At 39.5% G+C, this 17,076-nt stretch overlaps 1 protein-coding gene across 5 annotated transcripts in view; it reads left to right on the top strand.

Annotated features, from left to right (window-relative positions):
* Positions 1-15,221, top strand: part of LYST (lysosomal trafficking regulator) — a 202,393-nt gene extending 187,172 nt beyond the window's left edge. For all 5 annotated transcript variants that reach the window (XM_059899076.1, XM_059899079.1, XM_059899078.1 and 2 more), the window contains 6 exons: positions 28-126; positions 5,953-6,092; positions 6,373-6,470; positions 11,502-11,658; positions 12,069-12,140; positions 13,080-15,221. In XM_059899076.1, coding sequence (XP_059755059.1) covers positions 28-126; positions 5,953-6,092; positions 6,373-6,470; positions 11,502-11,658; positions 12,069-12,140; positions 13,080-13,218 — 705 coding nt within the window. In that variant the 3' untranslated portion in view covers positions 13,219-15,221. The remainder of the gene's footprint in view (positions 1-27; positions 127-5,952; positions 6,093-6,372; positions 6,471-11,501; positions 11,659-12,068; positions 12,141-13,079) is intronic.
* The last annotated feature ends 1,855 nt before the right edge of the window (positions 15,222-17,076 follow it).

The following is a 17,076-nucleotide window of genomic DNA, read 5'->3' as shown; positions in this document are numbered from 1 at the left end:
ATAATCTTTGATTTGTCCTTTCTCTAGGTGACTAGTTGTGCTTGGGTACCGGACAGTTGCCAACTGTTTACTGGGAGCAAATGTGGCGTCATCACAGCCTACACAAACAGATTCATGAGCGGCACGGTAGGTCCTGGGCGCGTTTTGTGGGATTTTCATGTCAGTGAGGGGAAGAAACCCTTTATGAAGTATAAATTTGGTATAAGATTAAATTTTTTGTACTTTAATCTTTTGTACTTTAATCTCTTCACATAAGCTGTTAAAATGTAAAAGGTCACGTGTCTAACTCTTTAATTTTAGGTTTATTAAGATCACAAAAATTTTGAAAATAACTGTAAAGGTCAGAGACAGACAGTATTTTGAGTTATGATCTGTTTTGAGTTTAGGCTTTTTCATGGCATTTTGATGCTTGCTTGCTTGCTTTCATTCTCGGTATAAACCTGAGTGCTTACAAGTATCCCACAAGATTCTATAAAAGTTGGAAGTACAGAACTCCTAATGTTCAACATTCCTATGCCCTCTGGGTAAATTAAATGACAGAAAAATCCAAGTAGCCAGTCTTGATTTCTACCACTTACTAGAAGAAATTTTTTCATTCACTGAATCCTTTGGATTTGAGAGTTAAATTATTAAAACACTCTAGTGAAGAAGACATTATGCAATACTTCTTTTAATCGACTGTAATTTCTTTCTTTTTTTTTTTTTTTGCAGTAACAGTACTTACTTTATTAAGAGATTAAACCTACAGTATTTTAGTAGTTAATTAAAGGACCAATTCCTAAGAGGCATTTCCACTGTAGGTCTGTCATTCCTTTCTTGAATCAGCTGTCTGTGGTGCTGTTGAGCATTAGTGGCAAATTTAGGGTGATAACTTAGTGATTATCATTCTAGTCTAAAATGTGCTCTGTGCTTTTTTAAAAATTTATTTTCATTTTTGGCTGTGTTGGGTCTTCGTTTCTGTGCCAGGGCTTTCTCTAGTTGCGGCAAGCGGGGGCCACTCTTCATCGCGGTGTGCGGGCCTCTTACTGTCGCGGCCTCTCTTGTTGCGGAGCACAGGCTCCAGACGCGCAGGCTCAGTAGTTGTGGCTCCTGGGCCTAGTTGCTCTGCGGCATGTGGGATCTTCCCAGACCAGGGCTCGAACCCGTGTCTCCCGCATTGGCAGGCGGATTCTCAACCACTGCGCCACCAGGGAAGCCCCTGTGCTTTTTTTTAATTATAATTTTCTGTATCATTTTATAAAACATGTTTTACTGGGTGAAACCTGTATTTCTAGCATAGGGTGATGCTCAGTTCCTTACTTTTCTGTCCAAGTTTATTCCCTTTTAAGCCCTTGTTAAGGTTCTTTGCCACGATCCTTGGGGTATAAATGTGATCATAATATTGTTTCTGTCTCTTAGTCTAAGGAGTCATTAAAATGTTTGAAGCAGGAGTGATATGATCCAGTCAGCATTTTAAGGCCATCACTGTAGCGCCTACAAGGAGAATCGCTTAAAAGGAGTGTGAGGCTGGAGGGGAGGGTACCATTTCAGAGGCGCTGTAGTGATACAGGCCGGCCGTGGTGAGGGCTCTGTGTCAGGAGGTCAGCATGTACAGGTTACTGCAGGACAGTGAGGTTGTGCTCTAAGAAAGATTCACACACAGCTTAGAAGAGCCAGAAGTGGGACCAACCAGATGTCAGGAAGCCTGAAAAGTTACACATGAGCTAGATCTTAAAGGACCATTTTACTAAGTGGAGAAAAGAGGAAAGAGTATTGTAGCAAAGTAAACCAACACATGGAAACAAAGGCATGGTAGTTTGGGGGATGGCAGATAATTTTATGTGTAGTTTAGAGTATAACATGCTGGGAGGAGTGCCAAATTCAGGGCAGGAACAGTAGAGTGAGGTGAGGGTCTTCTTATACACAGGCCACAATAAGAATGCTAAGGAGTCTGAGCAGAGAGGCGCCTTCACTTTTGGAATGTCTTCTGTTTTCTCCTTTTTACTCCCCAAGGCCTAAAGCGGATGTTATTTTATAACGTCTCTAATATTTACCACTGCCATTGCCTTTCACCTTCTGAGCTCACCCTGTTTCCTTTTTTCTACAAATATATTCTAATCTCTGCTGCTAGAGCAGTTGTCTGCTTGTACACTCAGATCATTTGCACCATCATAGACACCTATTTAAAAACTAGCTTCATCTTTTGTTTTTTATTTCCTCTTGCTTTTCCCAACACTATGAACAGCCTTGCTCTTAGTTTTCCTTACTTCCATTCCTCCTATAATTTAAAATTTTAATTATACGCTAGCACAGTATACAGTATTGGTTAAAAAAAAAAAAAAGATTAAGCTGTACTCGGTATAGGAGTCATTTTGCACAACATAGCTTTGAAATAGATCAAAGATGTAGCTATTATCATTTGAATACAGCAAGACACATGCTTCTTTTAGTTTGAAGTTATTGTGAATTCTTAGGTTGCTTACCTTTCCTCAGTTCTGTATTTGTCTGAAAATGGATTTTTTCAATTTATTTGTAAGGGTTTTCTTTTTCTCCTAAGTATTAATAGTATTAGTTAATCAAGTCATGAGATTAACAGTTACTATTTAAACCATGTCCAAAATTGTATCTTAGCTGTGTGGTTTTATCATTGTTTGATCTGAGAGAAGGTTACTTGGGTTTTTGTAGATGTTGTTGTTGCTTTTTACTGGGGACCGTCTCATCATTTTGGGGTCCCCAAAGCTGCAGATGTGACCCTATGCCTGTGAGGTTGGCAGGAAACACCTCATGTTTACTAGCTTCTGTTCTCCCAACCCATTGAATGCCATGATTCTAAAAGTATTTATGCTCTCGTTTGTGTTGGCCTTGACACATACGAAAGACCACCTCCCATGTAGCACCATGTAGGATATGACCAAAATAATTGTTGTCTGAAAATATTTTCAAGGGAATCCTATGAAGTACTTTCCTGAGCTAGTGAAGCATATATAACTTTGAGCATTGTGAGTTTCTGTTGACTATCCGAAGATAGTCTGCTAAAATGCATTCTACATGTGTCATGACGAATACGTTAGTTGGTTATAGGGAATTGTTATCTATAAGCCATTTATATACAGTATTAGAGAAGAATGTCTTCTAAAAGTGATAACTGATTTTAAAATAGTTGGTCTTGAGTCATTTTTTCACTAATTAAATAGTGTGGCCACATCATCTTCATATAAGTGAACACCTGTATTTCTATTCTCTAAATTGATGGTGGTAGGAGAATATATATGCAGTTTATCCGAGGTAGTATTACACCATTCAAGAACATTTTATGAAGAAGTAAGCCAGCACAAGATTCCTGTTCTACCCATGGAAATTATTTTCTGATCCATCAGGGAATCATCTAGTAACACTAACTCTTGTAATCATTTTAAAGTGCAAAGTCTATAAAATTTCAATAACCACTACAGGGTACCTATCTTGTGTTTACCCCATAAATATTATTCATGATCATGAAGTAAAAAAAAAAAATACACACACACACACACACATATATATACAAATATATATATTTTTTTCTTTTTTTTTAATAAGCAAGGAGGGAGCTTTAGCCTTGAGGGCATTTGTCAATCCTAGAATATTGACCCTGTCCTTGGACAGCCTCTTGTGAGAGGAATAGAAAACAACAACAAGGGACAGAGCAAGCTGGGGAGTCCCAAGGAGGCCCTTGTCCAAAAGGCTGGTCCCTAAGAGTAAGGATGAGTCAGATAGGACCAACTCTTGCCTGGAATTACAGCCTGGATTGGAATTCCCTGGGTTGTCCAGGATCCTCAAGACTTGAGTTTGGGTAAGGCGTCCCTAGCCTGGCATGAGGATCCAGGTCATCCAGCAGAAGAAACAAGAAAGGTACTTGCATTCTATTCCACAAATAGAGGAATTCCTTCACATAATTTTTCTAATGTAGTAACAAATACACAAAACCAAGCACACAAATTTACAGATAAGAAAATGAATATGTGAAAAAGTTAAACTTAGTTACAATAAGAGAAATTCAAGTTAAAGCAACCTTGATTGCTGTTTAAAACTCGGGAAATTTTCAAAGATTTAGAATGGGAATTGAGTCACAAACTGAAATGCTGCAGAGTTCAGGCAGAGAAGGAAGGAGCTCAGGCCTTTTGGGGCAAGGAATTCCTTGGTCCCAGGGACCCTGAAGAATGGTCTGCAAGGGCGCTGGCACATCCCTGTGGCCCTGCAGGCTCCTGGCCCTGCGGGGAAGGTCACGGAGAAGAAGCAGAACTCGTGCCCTTGTTCAGAGCCATCTGTTTGCTGTGGTTGTGTGCAGCTGAAGGCCACATGCCCTAGCTAAACAGAAGCCACTGCCACACAGCTCAAGCCCGTGGTTCCAAGGGGAACTGTAAGCCTGGTATTGCCTGGTCATCTGAGTCTTTAAGAATAAAATAGGTATTTTTATGTGAAAAATAAAGCACTTGAAATAGATGAGCTGCAGCTAATAACTCAACACAGATATGTTTCAAAAGCAGTGGTGATCAAAAAGGCAAGATGCAGCAGATACCTAAAGAATAATTAATACCATATATATAAAGCTTAGCAACATGGAAAACAATACAATCCTTATAGTAACATATAGTAGAACATAAATTCTACATACATGGGAAACAAATACAAAATTCAGGATAATAGTAACTTCTGACAAGAGAGAAGAAATAGGATGTAAAACAGTACACAGACTATGTAATGTTTAATGTTTTCTTTATTTAAAAAATAAGCTGATCTTATAAAATGTTAGGATTAGTTTAACTGAGTGGTCAGTATACAGCTTTTTATTATACTTTCTTTCTACTTTTCTATATTCTTTGTATTGAAATACTTTATGACAATAAACTGCTACCCTAATGAAAACAAAGGTTAGACCCTGTGTGGACATCTGGTGTCTGTGAGCCATGTGGAACTTGGAACATCAGTTTGCAATGTTTGATTTAGAAAATCAGTCCACAACAATTGATGAGTAATACATCGCCATTGGTGGCATCATGAGTTGGTACAAAGCCTTTGAAAAGTACACTCAAGAACTGTAAAATTATTAATATTCACTGATCCACTAGTAGGATCCTGGAAATTCTAAAGAAATGATTTAGAGGAGGAACAAAACTTATATACATGAAGGATTTAATTATGACATCTATAATTTTGAAAAAATTTGAAACAATTTTAAATGCCTATCATAAAGGATGCTCAAGGGGGCTTCCCTGGTGGTGCAGTAGTTAAGAATCCACCTGCCAAGGAAGGGGACACGGGTTCGAGCCCTGGTGCAGGAAGATCCCACATGCCGCGGAGCAACTAAGCCCGTGCGCCACAACTACTGAGCCTGCGCTCTAGAGCTCACGAGCCACAACTACTGAGCCTGTGTGCCACAGCTACTGAAGCCCGTGCGCCTAGAGCCCGTGCTCCGCAATGAAGAGTAGCCCCCACTCACCGCAACTAGAGAAAGCCCGCGTGCGGCAACAAAGACCCAACGCAGCCCAAATAAATAAATTAATTAATTAATTTTTTTTTTTAAAAAGGATGCTCAAGTAAATTATGGTATACTAACTGTATAGAGTATTATAACACTTAAAAATCATTTTGAAGACACTGTCAAAAATGGAAAATGCTTATGGGAGAATGTATACAAAACAGGGAGTTATTTGTATGGCAATAATCACAGCTATAAAATACATATGTATTTGGCTAAAGACTGGAAAAGAAGAGACAAAAATGAAAAGCTTATTTGTTGATGAAATTATGGTCAATTAAAAATTTTTTAATGTTTAATTAGTTTTACTCTTTAGAAAAAGTTGAACTAGATTGAAAAATGAGATGTTTGAGAAGAATGTTTGAATCACTTGGGTTGTTTTTATTTTTGGGATACGACACTAGGATACCTTTCGTCATGGTTTTTGTCTTATACTTTACTTATGTTTTTAATTTTAGCCTTCAGAGATAGAAATGGAGTCTCAGATACATCTCTATGGGCACACAGAAGAGATAACCAGCTTGTTTGTCTGCAAACCATACAGTATAATGATAAGTGTGAGCAGAGATGGAACCTGCATCATATGGGATTTAAACAGGTACAGAAATCTCCAACTCTAAAATAGCTACTTTTAATGTTTCAGTTCTCACTGTGAGAAATAGATGCACTAAAATAATATCTTTATATCATAATAGCTTTAAGCATGAAATACAGACTTTACCTTTGTAATCTTATTGAATTAAACAATCAGTTAGGAATATAGTCAGGAATGCCTTATAAATAGTAGATACATATACACCGAGGAAAAGAATTATACAAATAAGAGAATATAATTATATGTAATGATCATATGCAAATTCATGTCTTTGGTGTTTCAGGTTGTGCTACGTACAAAGTCTGGCGGGACACAAAAGCCCTGTCACAGCCGTCTCTGCCAGTGAGACTACAGGTGACATTGCCACCGTGTGTGACTCAGGTGAGCTGGCCCCAAAACCAAAGCACAGGGTGGCTGCAGTCGCAGTGCATTCAGCCAGCTGGTTACATCACAGGTGCAACGGTTGCATTCCATCTCTCAGGCCCCTGCCAGATCTGTATGCTTAGGGGATAGCATGTATGTGTGTTAAGACTCCACACTCCCGATGCAGGGGTCATGGGCTCGATCCCTAGTCAGGGAACTAAGATCCGCCATGCCGCACAGCGAGGCCAAAAAAAAAACCAGTAAGGTTGAAGATTGAGTTCATCAGTTTAGGCATCTACTTATGCAAAAGTTAGTATTGTCATAATTTAACTTTTTTTCAGATATATGTAAGATTGCATTTGAGCACATGTAAGTTAAGCAAATTACTGTTACATAATTATCTGAATTTCCTTTGGTTTTGTTTTTCCATCCTTTTTTGCTTCTGCTTTTTAACTACTGACTTTGCTACCTCCCTCCTGACTAAATGAAAAGCATCAGCAGATGATCAACTTCCTACATGTGTCTTGTAGTTCCTGTGAGAGGGTAGTATAAAATAATAATGGAAGTATAATTTGCCCAAAATTTACATGACAAAGATATATCTCCTAATCAAAGGTCTGGCTTTTAGTTTTTGTTTTTTCATGTATACATATTAAAAAACTTGATGCATCCAGTGGGAAAGAACTGTTGAAAAGCTCATAAATTTTCTGTTTGCATTTCCATTAATTGAAAGGATCCTTTGAAAAACTGTTTCTTTTTGTCCACTCAGTACAGATATCTTTGACACATCTACAATGGGTGGTCTTTTATCCTTTGCTTGCATTTTTCATATTGTTTGTTTTTTCCTGACACCAAATGTGTGGTCTTTCCAGACACTAAACAGTTCTCCAATTCTGTGACACCAACTGGGTGTCCAACAGTGCAATTCAATTCTGACACTAACTAGTTGAAGTTAGCAAATTTGGGAGTCCCAAGACCCCCCACCAGGTTTGATAATTCTCTCGAATGACTCACAAAACTCAGTAAAACACTGTACTTACTACTATGGTTCATTACAAAGGATAGACGTGAACAGCCAGAAGAAAAGGTAGGTAGGGTGAGGTCACAGGGTCTGTCCACCCTCCTGGCACGTCAGTGTGCTCATCAACTTGGAAACTCTCCTCCCCCTGTTGTTTAGGAGTTTTTCTAAGGTTCCATTCTGTAGGCAAGGTAGATTCAATCATTGGCCAGTAGGAACTGAGCTCAACCTCCAGCCCCTCTCCCTTCCCTGGAAGTGGGAGGTGCTGTAAGTTCTAACTTGGGGTTGGTTTTTCGGGTGAGCAGTTCCCATCCTGAAGCTGTCTGGGCCTCCCCCCAGGAGTCATCTCATTAGCATAAAAAAGACAGTAAATTAACAAGGGTTTTAGGAGCTCTATGCCAGGGACCTGGGACAAAGTCCGAATATTTATTTTTGTACTATACCACGATAAAGCTCTTGTTTTTACAAAACACTCATTCATGCTTGTATTCAAGAAAAGTAACATCTTCAGTCATGCTTCAAGATTTCAGATGTGAAGTATTTGCCAGTCTTCACCCCTAGTCATAAAATAATGTCATGAAAACATTTTTATTTCCTAATCAGCATAACTAAGGGGAAAGATCTTAAATAGTTGACTTTGGTAATATAAGTGTGGGCAGATGATTGATGACTTTGCTGATTGTTCTTCCTTGATTTGTACATTAGTGGCTTTTAGTATGTCACATCAAGAGGGAATTTGGGGGAATCATATAATGATTATTTATATAGAGTTCTCTACTTTCTTGTTTTGGCAACATTTGGAAGTTAGGACTGATCCCGAGGGAACTGAATTTTGTAAAGTTAATACTTTCCTGCTGCCAGTAGTGATTTATTATATCTGTGATATTATATTAGCTAGTCATATGGGAACAAGAAACCAGATTACTTTTGCTTACAATTACCAGCTCACTAGTAGGGTGTTCAGGTGCCCCTAGGTAGTGCGCACAGTAGAATAGAGTAATGGCTAGAACTTTCTTTCCACTTTGAACAAAAAGGCCTTCTCAACTTGTTTGAGGCCTCTCAATGCATATAGAAGGGTACTCATAAAGAGCATGTGGCATATAGAGAGCATAATAAGAATAATGATTTTTTAAAAGAGAGGACAAATTTATGTTTAGTGATCCAGAATATATTTCATTCTCCTATTCTTATAGTCCAGGAAGGGAAGAAAGTTATCAGATGTAGCCTACCAAAAGTCTTGACACTTCAATGAGAACCATCCAAGTAACTTTAAAATCAAAATTTAAGAGAAATAAATATATATGCATGTGTATGTATATGTATATATAATATATGTATATGTGTATGTATACACATATATAATCTCAAACATTTCTGTATTGGGGCTGAAGATAACACTGGCAAACTCACTCCTCCTGATCCTAATTTCCCAGGGCTTATTATGGGATGTGGTTGTTATAGTGATAAGATGTAAAATTTATTAAACTATGTAAATATTATAGTAGATGGTTTCTGTATTTTTTTAAATCATTCTGCCACTATATCAAAATATATGCATTTCAACTAGGGTTCATAGCCTTTTCCTGTGTTGCCAGTGGTACTCTGAAGTTAATATAATATTCTAAGATTCAGAGTAGGGGGTAGTTCTCCAATGTCTTTTAATTTTGATGAAGATGTATAGGAAGAATAAAGATTTTTTCAGGAATGCCCAACTTTCTGACTTTTAGTTGATATGTTAAATTATACATGAAAGCAATCCGGTATTGGGTAAGGGCCTCGATTTTTTTTTTTAATATATATTTATAATCTTAGGCAGATGAGTGTTTACTTGGTTTTGTGGTAGACCAAGTTTCTGGGCAATCTGCTAGGGTAACTCTTTGCCTATTAAGTTCCATACCATACTTCAGAGTTGAGGACCACATTTAGATTTTTTATTTTGAAGAACTAAGCCATGCAGTAGCTGTGTCTTACAGTTACCAACCCCTACATCCATATCTTTTATGGATATGTATCCAATGACTTTAATAAGCCTTCTGACCTTACTAGTACACATCTGGTTACTTTATATATTTTTTAAAATCTTTATTAGATATTAAATACAAAAGAAAGAGTGAAATCTCTACTTACGTAAAAGATGAGTTTATCATCAACAATTGTATTTCTTTAGCATATTGAGTCTCCTATATCTTTTTTTTTTTTAATTTATTTATTTTTGGCTGTGTTGGATCTTTGTTGCTGCACGCGGGCTTTCTCTACTTGGGGTGAGCAGGGGCTACTCTTCATTGCGGTGTGCGGGCTTCTCATTACGGTGGCTTCTCTTGTCGCAGCACACGGGCTCTAGGCGCACGGGCTTCAGTAGTTGTGGCACGTGGGATCAGTAGTTGTGGCTCGCAGGCTCTAGAGCGCAGGCTCAGTAGTTGTGGCACACGGGCTTAGCTGCTCGGCGGCATGTGGGATCTCCCCGGACCAGGGATCGAACCCGTGTCCCCTGCATTGGCAGGCGGATTCTTAACCACTGAGCCACCAGGGAAGTCCCAGAGTCTCCTATATCTTGATGCTTTATTTGGATAATCTCTCCTAATCGATATTCTACAATGGGAAGTAGACCACTGGGCATTTTTTAATCTTTGTGTGTGTATGTGTGTGTGTTTATGTGTGTGGTAAAATATATTTAACATACAAGCTGCCATTTAAACCGTTTTAAAGAATACAATTCAGTGGCATTATTACGTTCACAATGTTGTGCAACCATCACCACTGTCCATTTCAAAAACTTTTTCATCACCCTGAACAGAAACTCTGTAACCGTAACTCCCACTCCTCCCTCCCCAACAGATCCTGGTAACCTCTATTCGACTTTCTATCTCTGTGAATTTGCCTATTCTAGATATTTTATATAAGTGGAATCATACAGTATTTGTCCTTTTGTGTCTGGGTTATTTCACTTAGCGTACCACTTTCAAGGTTTATCCGTGTTGGTGCCTGTATCAGAACTTCATTACTTTTTGTGGCTAAACAATATTCCATCGTATAGATATACCACATTTTTGTTTATCCATTCATCTCTTGATACACATTTGGGTTGTTCCCACCTTTTGGCTACTGTGAATGATACTGCAACACACTAGGCATTTCGGTTGGTGACATTTGAAGGTCTTTCGCATACCTTTAGGTAAAGAAGTATTTCCAATATTTATTTCTTTGCTATAAAATCTTTTCATTTCCTTAATAAAGAGAGAAACACATTCTCTGCTTTTCTGTTAGTTCTAATGGAGAGATAAAATTAAGTGTAGTAACACACTATGTCATCCAAACTTTATCATGCCTCTTAACCTCTGTCTTATCAGTATGAGAATATTTCTCCAGAGAAGGCTGGACACATCACCATGAGGCCCCAAACCACAGCCCGAGTTTATAGAGGATATTAAAGCAATTAGTGCCTCCTCCACCCCCTGGAAAACTACAAAAAGTTTGGTTACTCATGGTCTTTGAAAGGAAAAAAAGTTCGTTTAATAAGACATTGATTTGTAAGAGTCAATCTTAGACATTCTGAAGAATTAGCTTTCTTTTTTTTTTAAGAATTAGTTTTTAACTCAGCTTTTACTGTAACATTTTTTTTCTTCAGAAGTTCCGGAAGTCACTTCTTATAGATAGTTTCACAGAATATTTTCTTCTCTTTTTGGAGATTGTTTAGCTTTCTAGGTACTTTCAAATTCAGATTTGGCAGTTTGTATGCTGAAATATTATGACTACAGAAAGATTCATGGTTAATTTACATTGTTGCTCTACCTTGTAGCTTAATTTTTTATTTTCATTTTCTTCACTGGTCATCATCTCTAGATAAATATGCCAACTCTGTGTGACTTACAATGCAGTAGTTCCATTTATACCGTCCTCAGTCGTGAGTTGCCTATAAACTTCATCACTAAAACAAACAAGCTAGGCCCTCAGGGGTGCCCTTCTGGGGCCCAGTGTAGGGGGCTCTGTGACACCCACAGCCTGGTGACCTGCGGGTGACTGTGGCGTTTTAGCTGGCGGGGGCAGTGACCTCAGACTCTGGACAGTGAACGGGGACCTCGTTGGACATGTCCACTGCAGAGAGATCATTTGTTCCGTGGCTTTCTCTAACCAGCCTGAGGGGATATCTATCAACGTGATTGCTGGGGGATTAGAAAATGGAATTGTAAGGTAAGAGGAGTTTTTTATTTCTTTGTGTACTTTTGTTTATGAGGGCACAGAAGTTTCAAAAATTAGTTTTTACTACCTAAACATAGTAATATCTAATATTTAGAGATTTAAAATCACCTTCGGATATCGGTTCTTCAGTTCTTTGTTTTATTTATAAATAGTAAAGATAGCTTTAGTACATTTTTGAAATTTTATATTATTTGTCAACTATGAAAGAGTAACAATATGAAAATATACAGTTAGGTTTCCTTTCTCCCCACCCACCTGGGCAAACTGCCAGAAGTAACTACTGTTAATCGTTTATTGTGTTTCCTTCCAGATGATTTTTAACAAGTAAACACGTAGGTTCAATTTTTAGGGAAGGGAACGTTAGTTTGCATAATTAGATAATGACTTTTTTCTTCCTCCAGGTTATGGAGTACTTGGGACCTAAAGCCTGTGCGGGAAATTACATTTCCTAAATCAAATAAGCCTATTGTAAGGTAAAACCTCCCTCACCTCTTCTTTTCTTCATAACATACTCTGAGGCTGTTTTGTTGGAGAGACAGTAAAGCACACAGAGGTACAGAAGTGCGTAATGAGAGTCATTATAAACAGCCGGCCATTTATCGAAGCCCAGGATGTCCGGGGCCCGGTGGCAAGAGGAGGCAAAGTGCTTGTCTTCATGGAGCTCAGAATCTGGGTCAGGAGCTCACAGTCCCACAGGCAGGCATGCTGGGCTCGCGCCAGGGAAGGCCTCTTGAACTGCAGAAGTGATGGATTTTTTCCCTTTCCTTATGGAAAATCCCATAATGGTGATTGATGGCTACAGGAGTGTGCTTGACAGGACTGCTAAACAACCAGTTACCCTGTGCTCTGTCAACAAATTTGACTTTAAACACTCAATTGGAAGGAAGTGATTCAAATTCTACTTTATTAAAATAAACTTATTTTTAATCCACTAAATGTAAAGTTTAATGAACCTAAATTAATTATGCATTAATGTTACATTTTTTACCCTTTCCCCTTTCAGGGAAATAAAATCCCTCCATAAAATAATCACCATTTATTTCTATAGAGAGAAAATGTAGTACTGCTGTATTTTTCAAAGTTTCCTATACCCAAGTATTTGTTGTTTAAGTAATCAGGCTAAACAAGAAGGGAAAAGAAAATATGCAAAGAAGGAACAGAACGTACCGATCCTTTTGGTCCTGGTTTAGTCTGTATCACTTGGTTAGAAGGAGCTTGACAAACATGCCAGCAGAGCAAGTAAACTATATTAGAATTACAGTCAAAACCAATGAGTTGTAGGCCGTCATTTTGTTTGTCTCTGTGCTCCAGTAAAGATATCTTAACCCCCTTACACTGATTTCCATATGATCACCAATATGCTGATACACTTTTCAGAGACACAATATACAAATGGGATTTTTTTTTCACAGCCTTACATTTTCCTGCGATGGCCACCATTTGTACACCGCAAACAGTGATGGGACCGTGATCGCCTGGTGTCGGAAGGACCAGCCGCGCCTGAAACAGCCAATGTTCTATTCCTTCCTCAGCAGCTATGCAGCTGGATGAGTGAGGAGAACCTCGCATTCTGCAAGGCACTTTAACTCCAAGCTAGATTTGCTGACTTCGCCAGTTACAGGAGGTCAAACCCGAAGAAATGGATGACCAAACAAACCATCCAAGTAATGATAAAGTCTATTCATCTGCACAAAATTCTGCAGCCTCACAAGGTCCTGAGAGGAAAGTTTTGTTTAGTAATAACCTGGAGGGTGTGTCAGTATGCACTAACCAACAAGGTTGAAGTCTGGCACAGTAAATTAAAATCATATTCTTAAAGTTTTTTTTCCATAGAGGATTCTAAAGAAAAGATGAGCATCTCTCTATTTCTGTTTTCTATTACTTTCTATTTTCTATTACTCCAAAAAAGCCAGTGGAATTTAAATTGGTTAGCTGTTTGTATAAAATGCTCTGAAGATTATATTTTAAAAGTTTTCTGCCAAGATAACACACCCACTCCACTACCCCCAAAAAAGGAAAGATAAGGATAAAGAATTCAGGACTTAATCATTGCTTTCTTTGAGAAGTATGAAATTCAGTAGGTGCCTCTGCACCATTTTTTGGAATATCTGAATATTTGAATCTCAGTGTTAGGCAGTTTTTGCCTGTTGCCTTCTTAGCTCAAAGTAGAACCAGACTTTTTGACAGTCACAAACAACAACACAAGTATCTTTTATTTTCAGACACATTCTGTTTCTTCATAAAAATCCTACTTAAAATCCATAACACTAGATATGGAATATCCTTAGTTGAGCCACTAAGATTTAAACACAATGATAATTCTTTTAATATCTGCCATTTACAGAGCATTGAATACTTAACAATTTGCAATAGAAAGCCTCCATTTCAGAAAAAGTTTGCACAGATATTAATAATGCAGTCCAGTTAAGGCATTTAATCTAATATGCAGGAGGAGTTTTCTTCCCCAAAACAGAATTACAAAAGAAAAGGACACAGCTTACTTTGTTTTAAACAGGAGGCAGAATAATTCTTTTAGGAAGCAGTTTCCACTGTTTCTACTAACCTATACCACTTGAGAATTCTAGGAACAATAGAAAAATCTGTGTACTCCACAGCAAACTTACACATGATAAAGACAGAATTCCTAAAAATCCTGGAATAGTCTATCATGATATTATGGCTCTATTTTTACTTGGGGTGCTGCTTTATTGGCTTTGAAAACACTGTAAAATAAGCTCAGTAATGTTACCATGAGATAAAAAGATGTATTCCTGCCTAAGAATTACTTGCGTGTTTGTTATGGACATTTAATTCATATGGTGTTTACAGAACTACTTTTGTAACTTCCAGACTTTCTAAAACATTCCGCTTAAAAACTGTATAAAATACAATTGCAAAGTCTCTGCTGTCAAGGTAAATACAAGAGGAAGCAAGTGGCTACGTATGCTTGTAACCTTCAGTTGCATACATAGGTAAGAACACTTCACGGCTGCACTGAGATCATGGTTTGCACAGACCACCTATTAATTCTGAGGTCCAAATAGGTGCAGAGATGAGACTATTCCTATTCACGTTGAAGTGATTTGCTTTGTTTAAAACAAAAAAATCGCAGCTATTGTCTTTCATTTTTCTACTGAGAACTTTACATTAGTCCCTTATTAGAATAAGGTTGCTACTCAATCTTTTTTTCTTTTTAAGGCTGAATTTCATCATTTATCTAAAGAGAAAATATGCAAAATGACTGGTCTTGTTAAGAGTGCAATATTATATTTTTATGTAAAAATAAAATTGGGGGGATTATTTATTCAGCATGAAACTTAATATGTATATGTTTGAAGCACTTCATAATATGCATGTTGTAACAAATATTTCTGTAAACTATCACAAGCTCTGTTACCTTTGTACACACTGCCACTTCAGAGTGGGGATAAATTTCATAAAAATAGACTGAGGACCTATTCTCATTGCAGTTTAAGTATTATGACCAGATCTCAAATTGGTGGCTGTTTTTGGTAACCCATATAGTTTCTCTCTTTAGCTCCCCTATAAATTTATGTCACTAGAAAAGGATAACTTTCATTTCTTAATTGTGGTCTTTGTGAGAACTTGTATATTTCAATCTTTACTGCCTTTAAATGGAGTTTAGACAGAAGTCCTAAGGTCAAACCACTCATTTTTAAAAAGAAAAGACTATCTGTCCCTCCCCCCTCCCCACCCCCAATAGCAGGTCTGCACTGAGCCCCTACTTGTACCAGGTGCCACACTGAGCACTGAGGTCCAGTTTGTTCCCTGCACTGCCAGGGCAACATGCTGTCCGTAACACAGCGTGCGTCGTTACAAAACGTGGTAAGTGCTGTGAAGGAAGAGTGGAGGGTCCTCTGAGAGAGTACAACCAAAGAATTCAGTCTAAATCAGGAGCATCCAGGAAAGTCAAATTGTTGCCGCTGTCTAATGGATGAAGAGAAATTTGACAGGCGCAGATGGGAGCAGATGTGTTCCAGGCAGTACACGTGCAAAGACCTGAGGCAGGAGTGTCAGTGAACAGAGGCTCAGTGAGGGAAGCACCTCAGCTCCTCTGGTGGGCCCTGCAGAAGGTGGGTGAATTCAACCACCAGCACTCCAGGAACTCAGAATTACTCTTTTTTTCTGCTTTGCATCTGCGGTGTTTGAAGGATTCTCAAGACGAGGGCACACCTGCTTCTAGGTGTCTGTTCCCAAAAGAACTCAGGAGCAGCATCTCTCAGTGTAAGCCTGTCAACCTGAATGTCCCCACTTTACCTGCACATCTCAGCTTGACTCTTCCTTTCAGCAACGTTCACTGATTGCCAAACACGTGCAAGCCCAATAATAGGTGATGGGGGAGGGGAGGGGAGGAGTGGGGAATTCTTTCCAGCCCTTCAGAGCTCATTCCTGGTGATCTGCTTCTCACTCTTTTGGATGACCTGTTAATGTTTTGAATCAAAGACAGAAGAGCTACAAGGGGTTCCGGTTCAAGATGGTGACACAGGAGGACCCTGAGCTCACCCGCATCCCGTAGACACCCTGAATCTACAGCTACACACAGAACAATTTCCTCTGAAAGAAATCCAGGAACTAGCAAAGCGACTCTTAGAATCTGGTGAACAAAACCCACATCAGAACGGGTAGGAGAGGCCGAGACGCGCGCTCACCTTAAACCCCACTCCTGGCACAGCGACCCACGGTCAGGGGTGGGCTGGGGACTGACGGCTCCCAGCTTCTCCCTCAGTGAGGCTTTGACCTCCACGTCGGGCACCCCAACTTTTAAGACCTACACCTGAGAGATGAACCCCCAAAAACCATCTAGCTTGGAAAGCCAGTGCGCCTGCGTCCCCGAGACCCACGAGGCTATAGCATCTGAGAAGCAGACCTTCAAGGGCTCTCCAGGACTCATCAGGCTAACGCCCCAGGGCCCAGCACCGAGGCCGGGACTGAACTGTGCCCAGTGTTTCTGTGTAAGAGGCCTGTTGCCTATCTTGAAAGCTTCAGCCTGAGGGGCGGGCATTTAACACATTTCTGGAGGCCACTGAACTACGCCCCAAGGACGGCCAAGGCGGCAGGCACCATCTTTGTGCGCCCCCTCTCCTTTCCTAGGATTGCGGGGATCTCCCAGAAAGGGGGGTGTGCACGTCTGGGGCTCCGGATTTGGCGCTGCCTGCCCGGGGGGTGCCCTCTGACCACCTGGCTCTGGTGGCCAACCAGGCTTACGTTCCCGGGTCCCACAGAACTGTAACAAGGGGAAAACAGTTCTCAACCAGCTACCACCCAGGCCAGAGCCCAGAGGCAGCAAACTCCCCGGTCTTTCCGTGAAAGAGGCTGTGAGCTTATCTTGATAGCTGCGTCGGGGTGGGGTGGGGGTGCTGGGGTGCGGCTAACTAAACACACATCCTG

This window comes from Balaenoptera ricei, chromosome 16, assembly GCF_028023285.1.
Source record: "Balaenoptera ricei isolate mBalRic1 chromosome 16, mBalRic1.hap2, whole genome shotgun sequence".
NCBI classification, from domain to species: Eukaryota; Metazoa; Chordata; class Mammalia; order Artiodactyla; family Balaenopteridae; genus Balaenoptera; species Balaenoptera ricei.
This window is presented reverse-complemented; position numbering and strand designations above follow the sequence as displayed.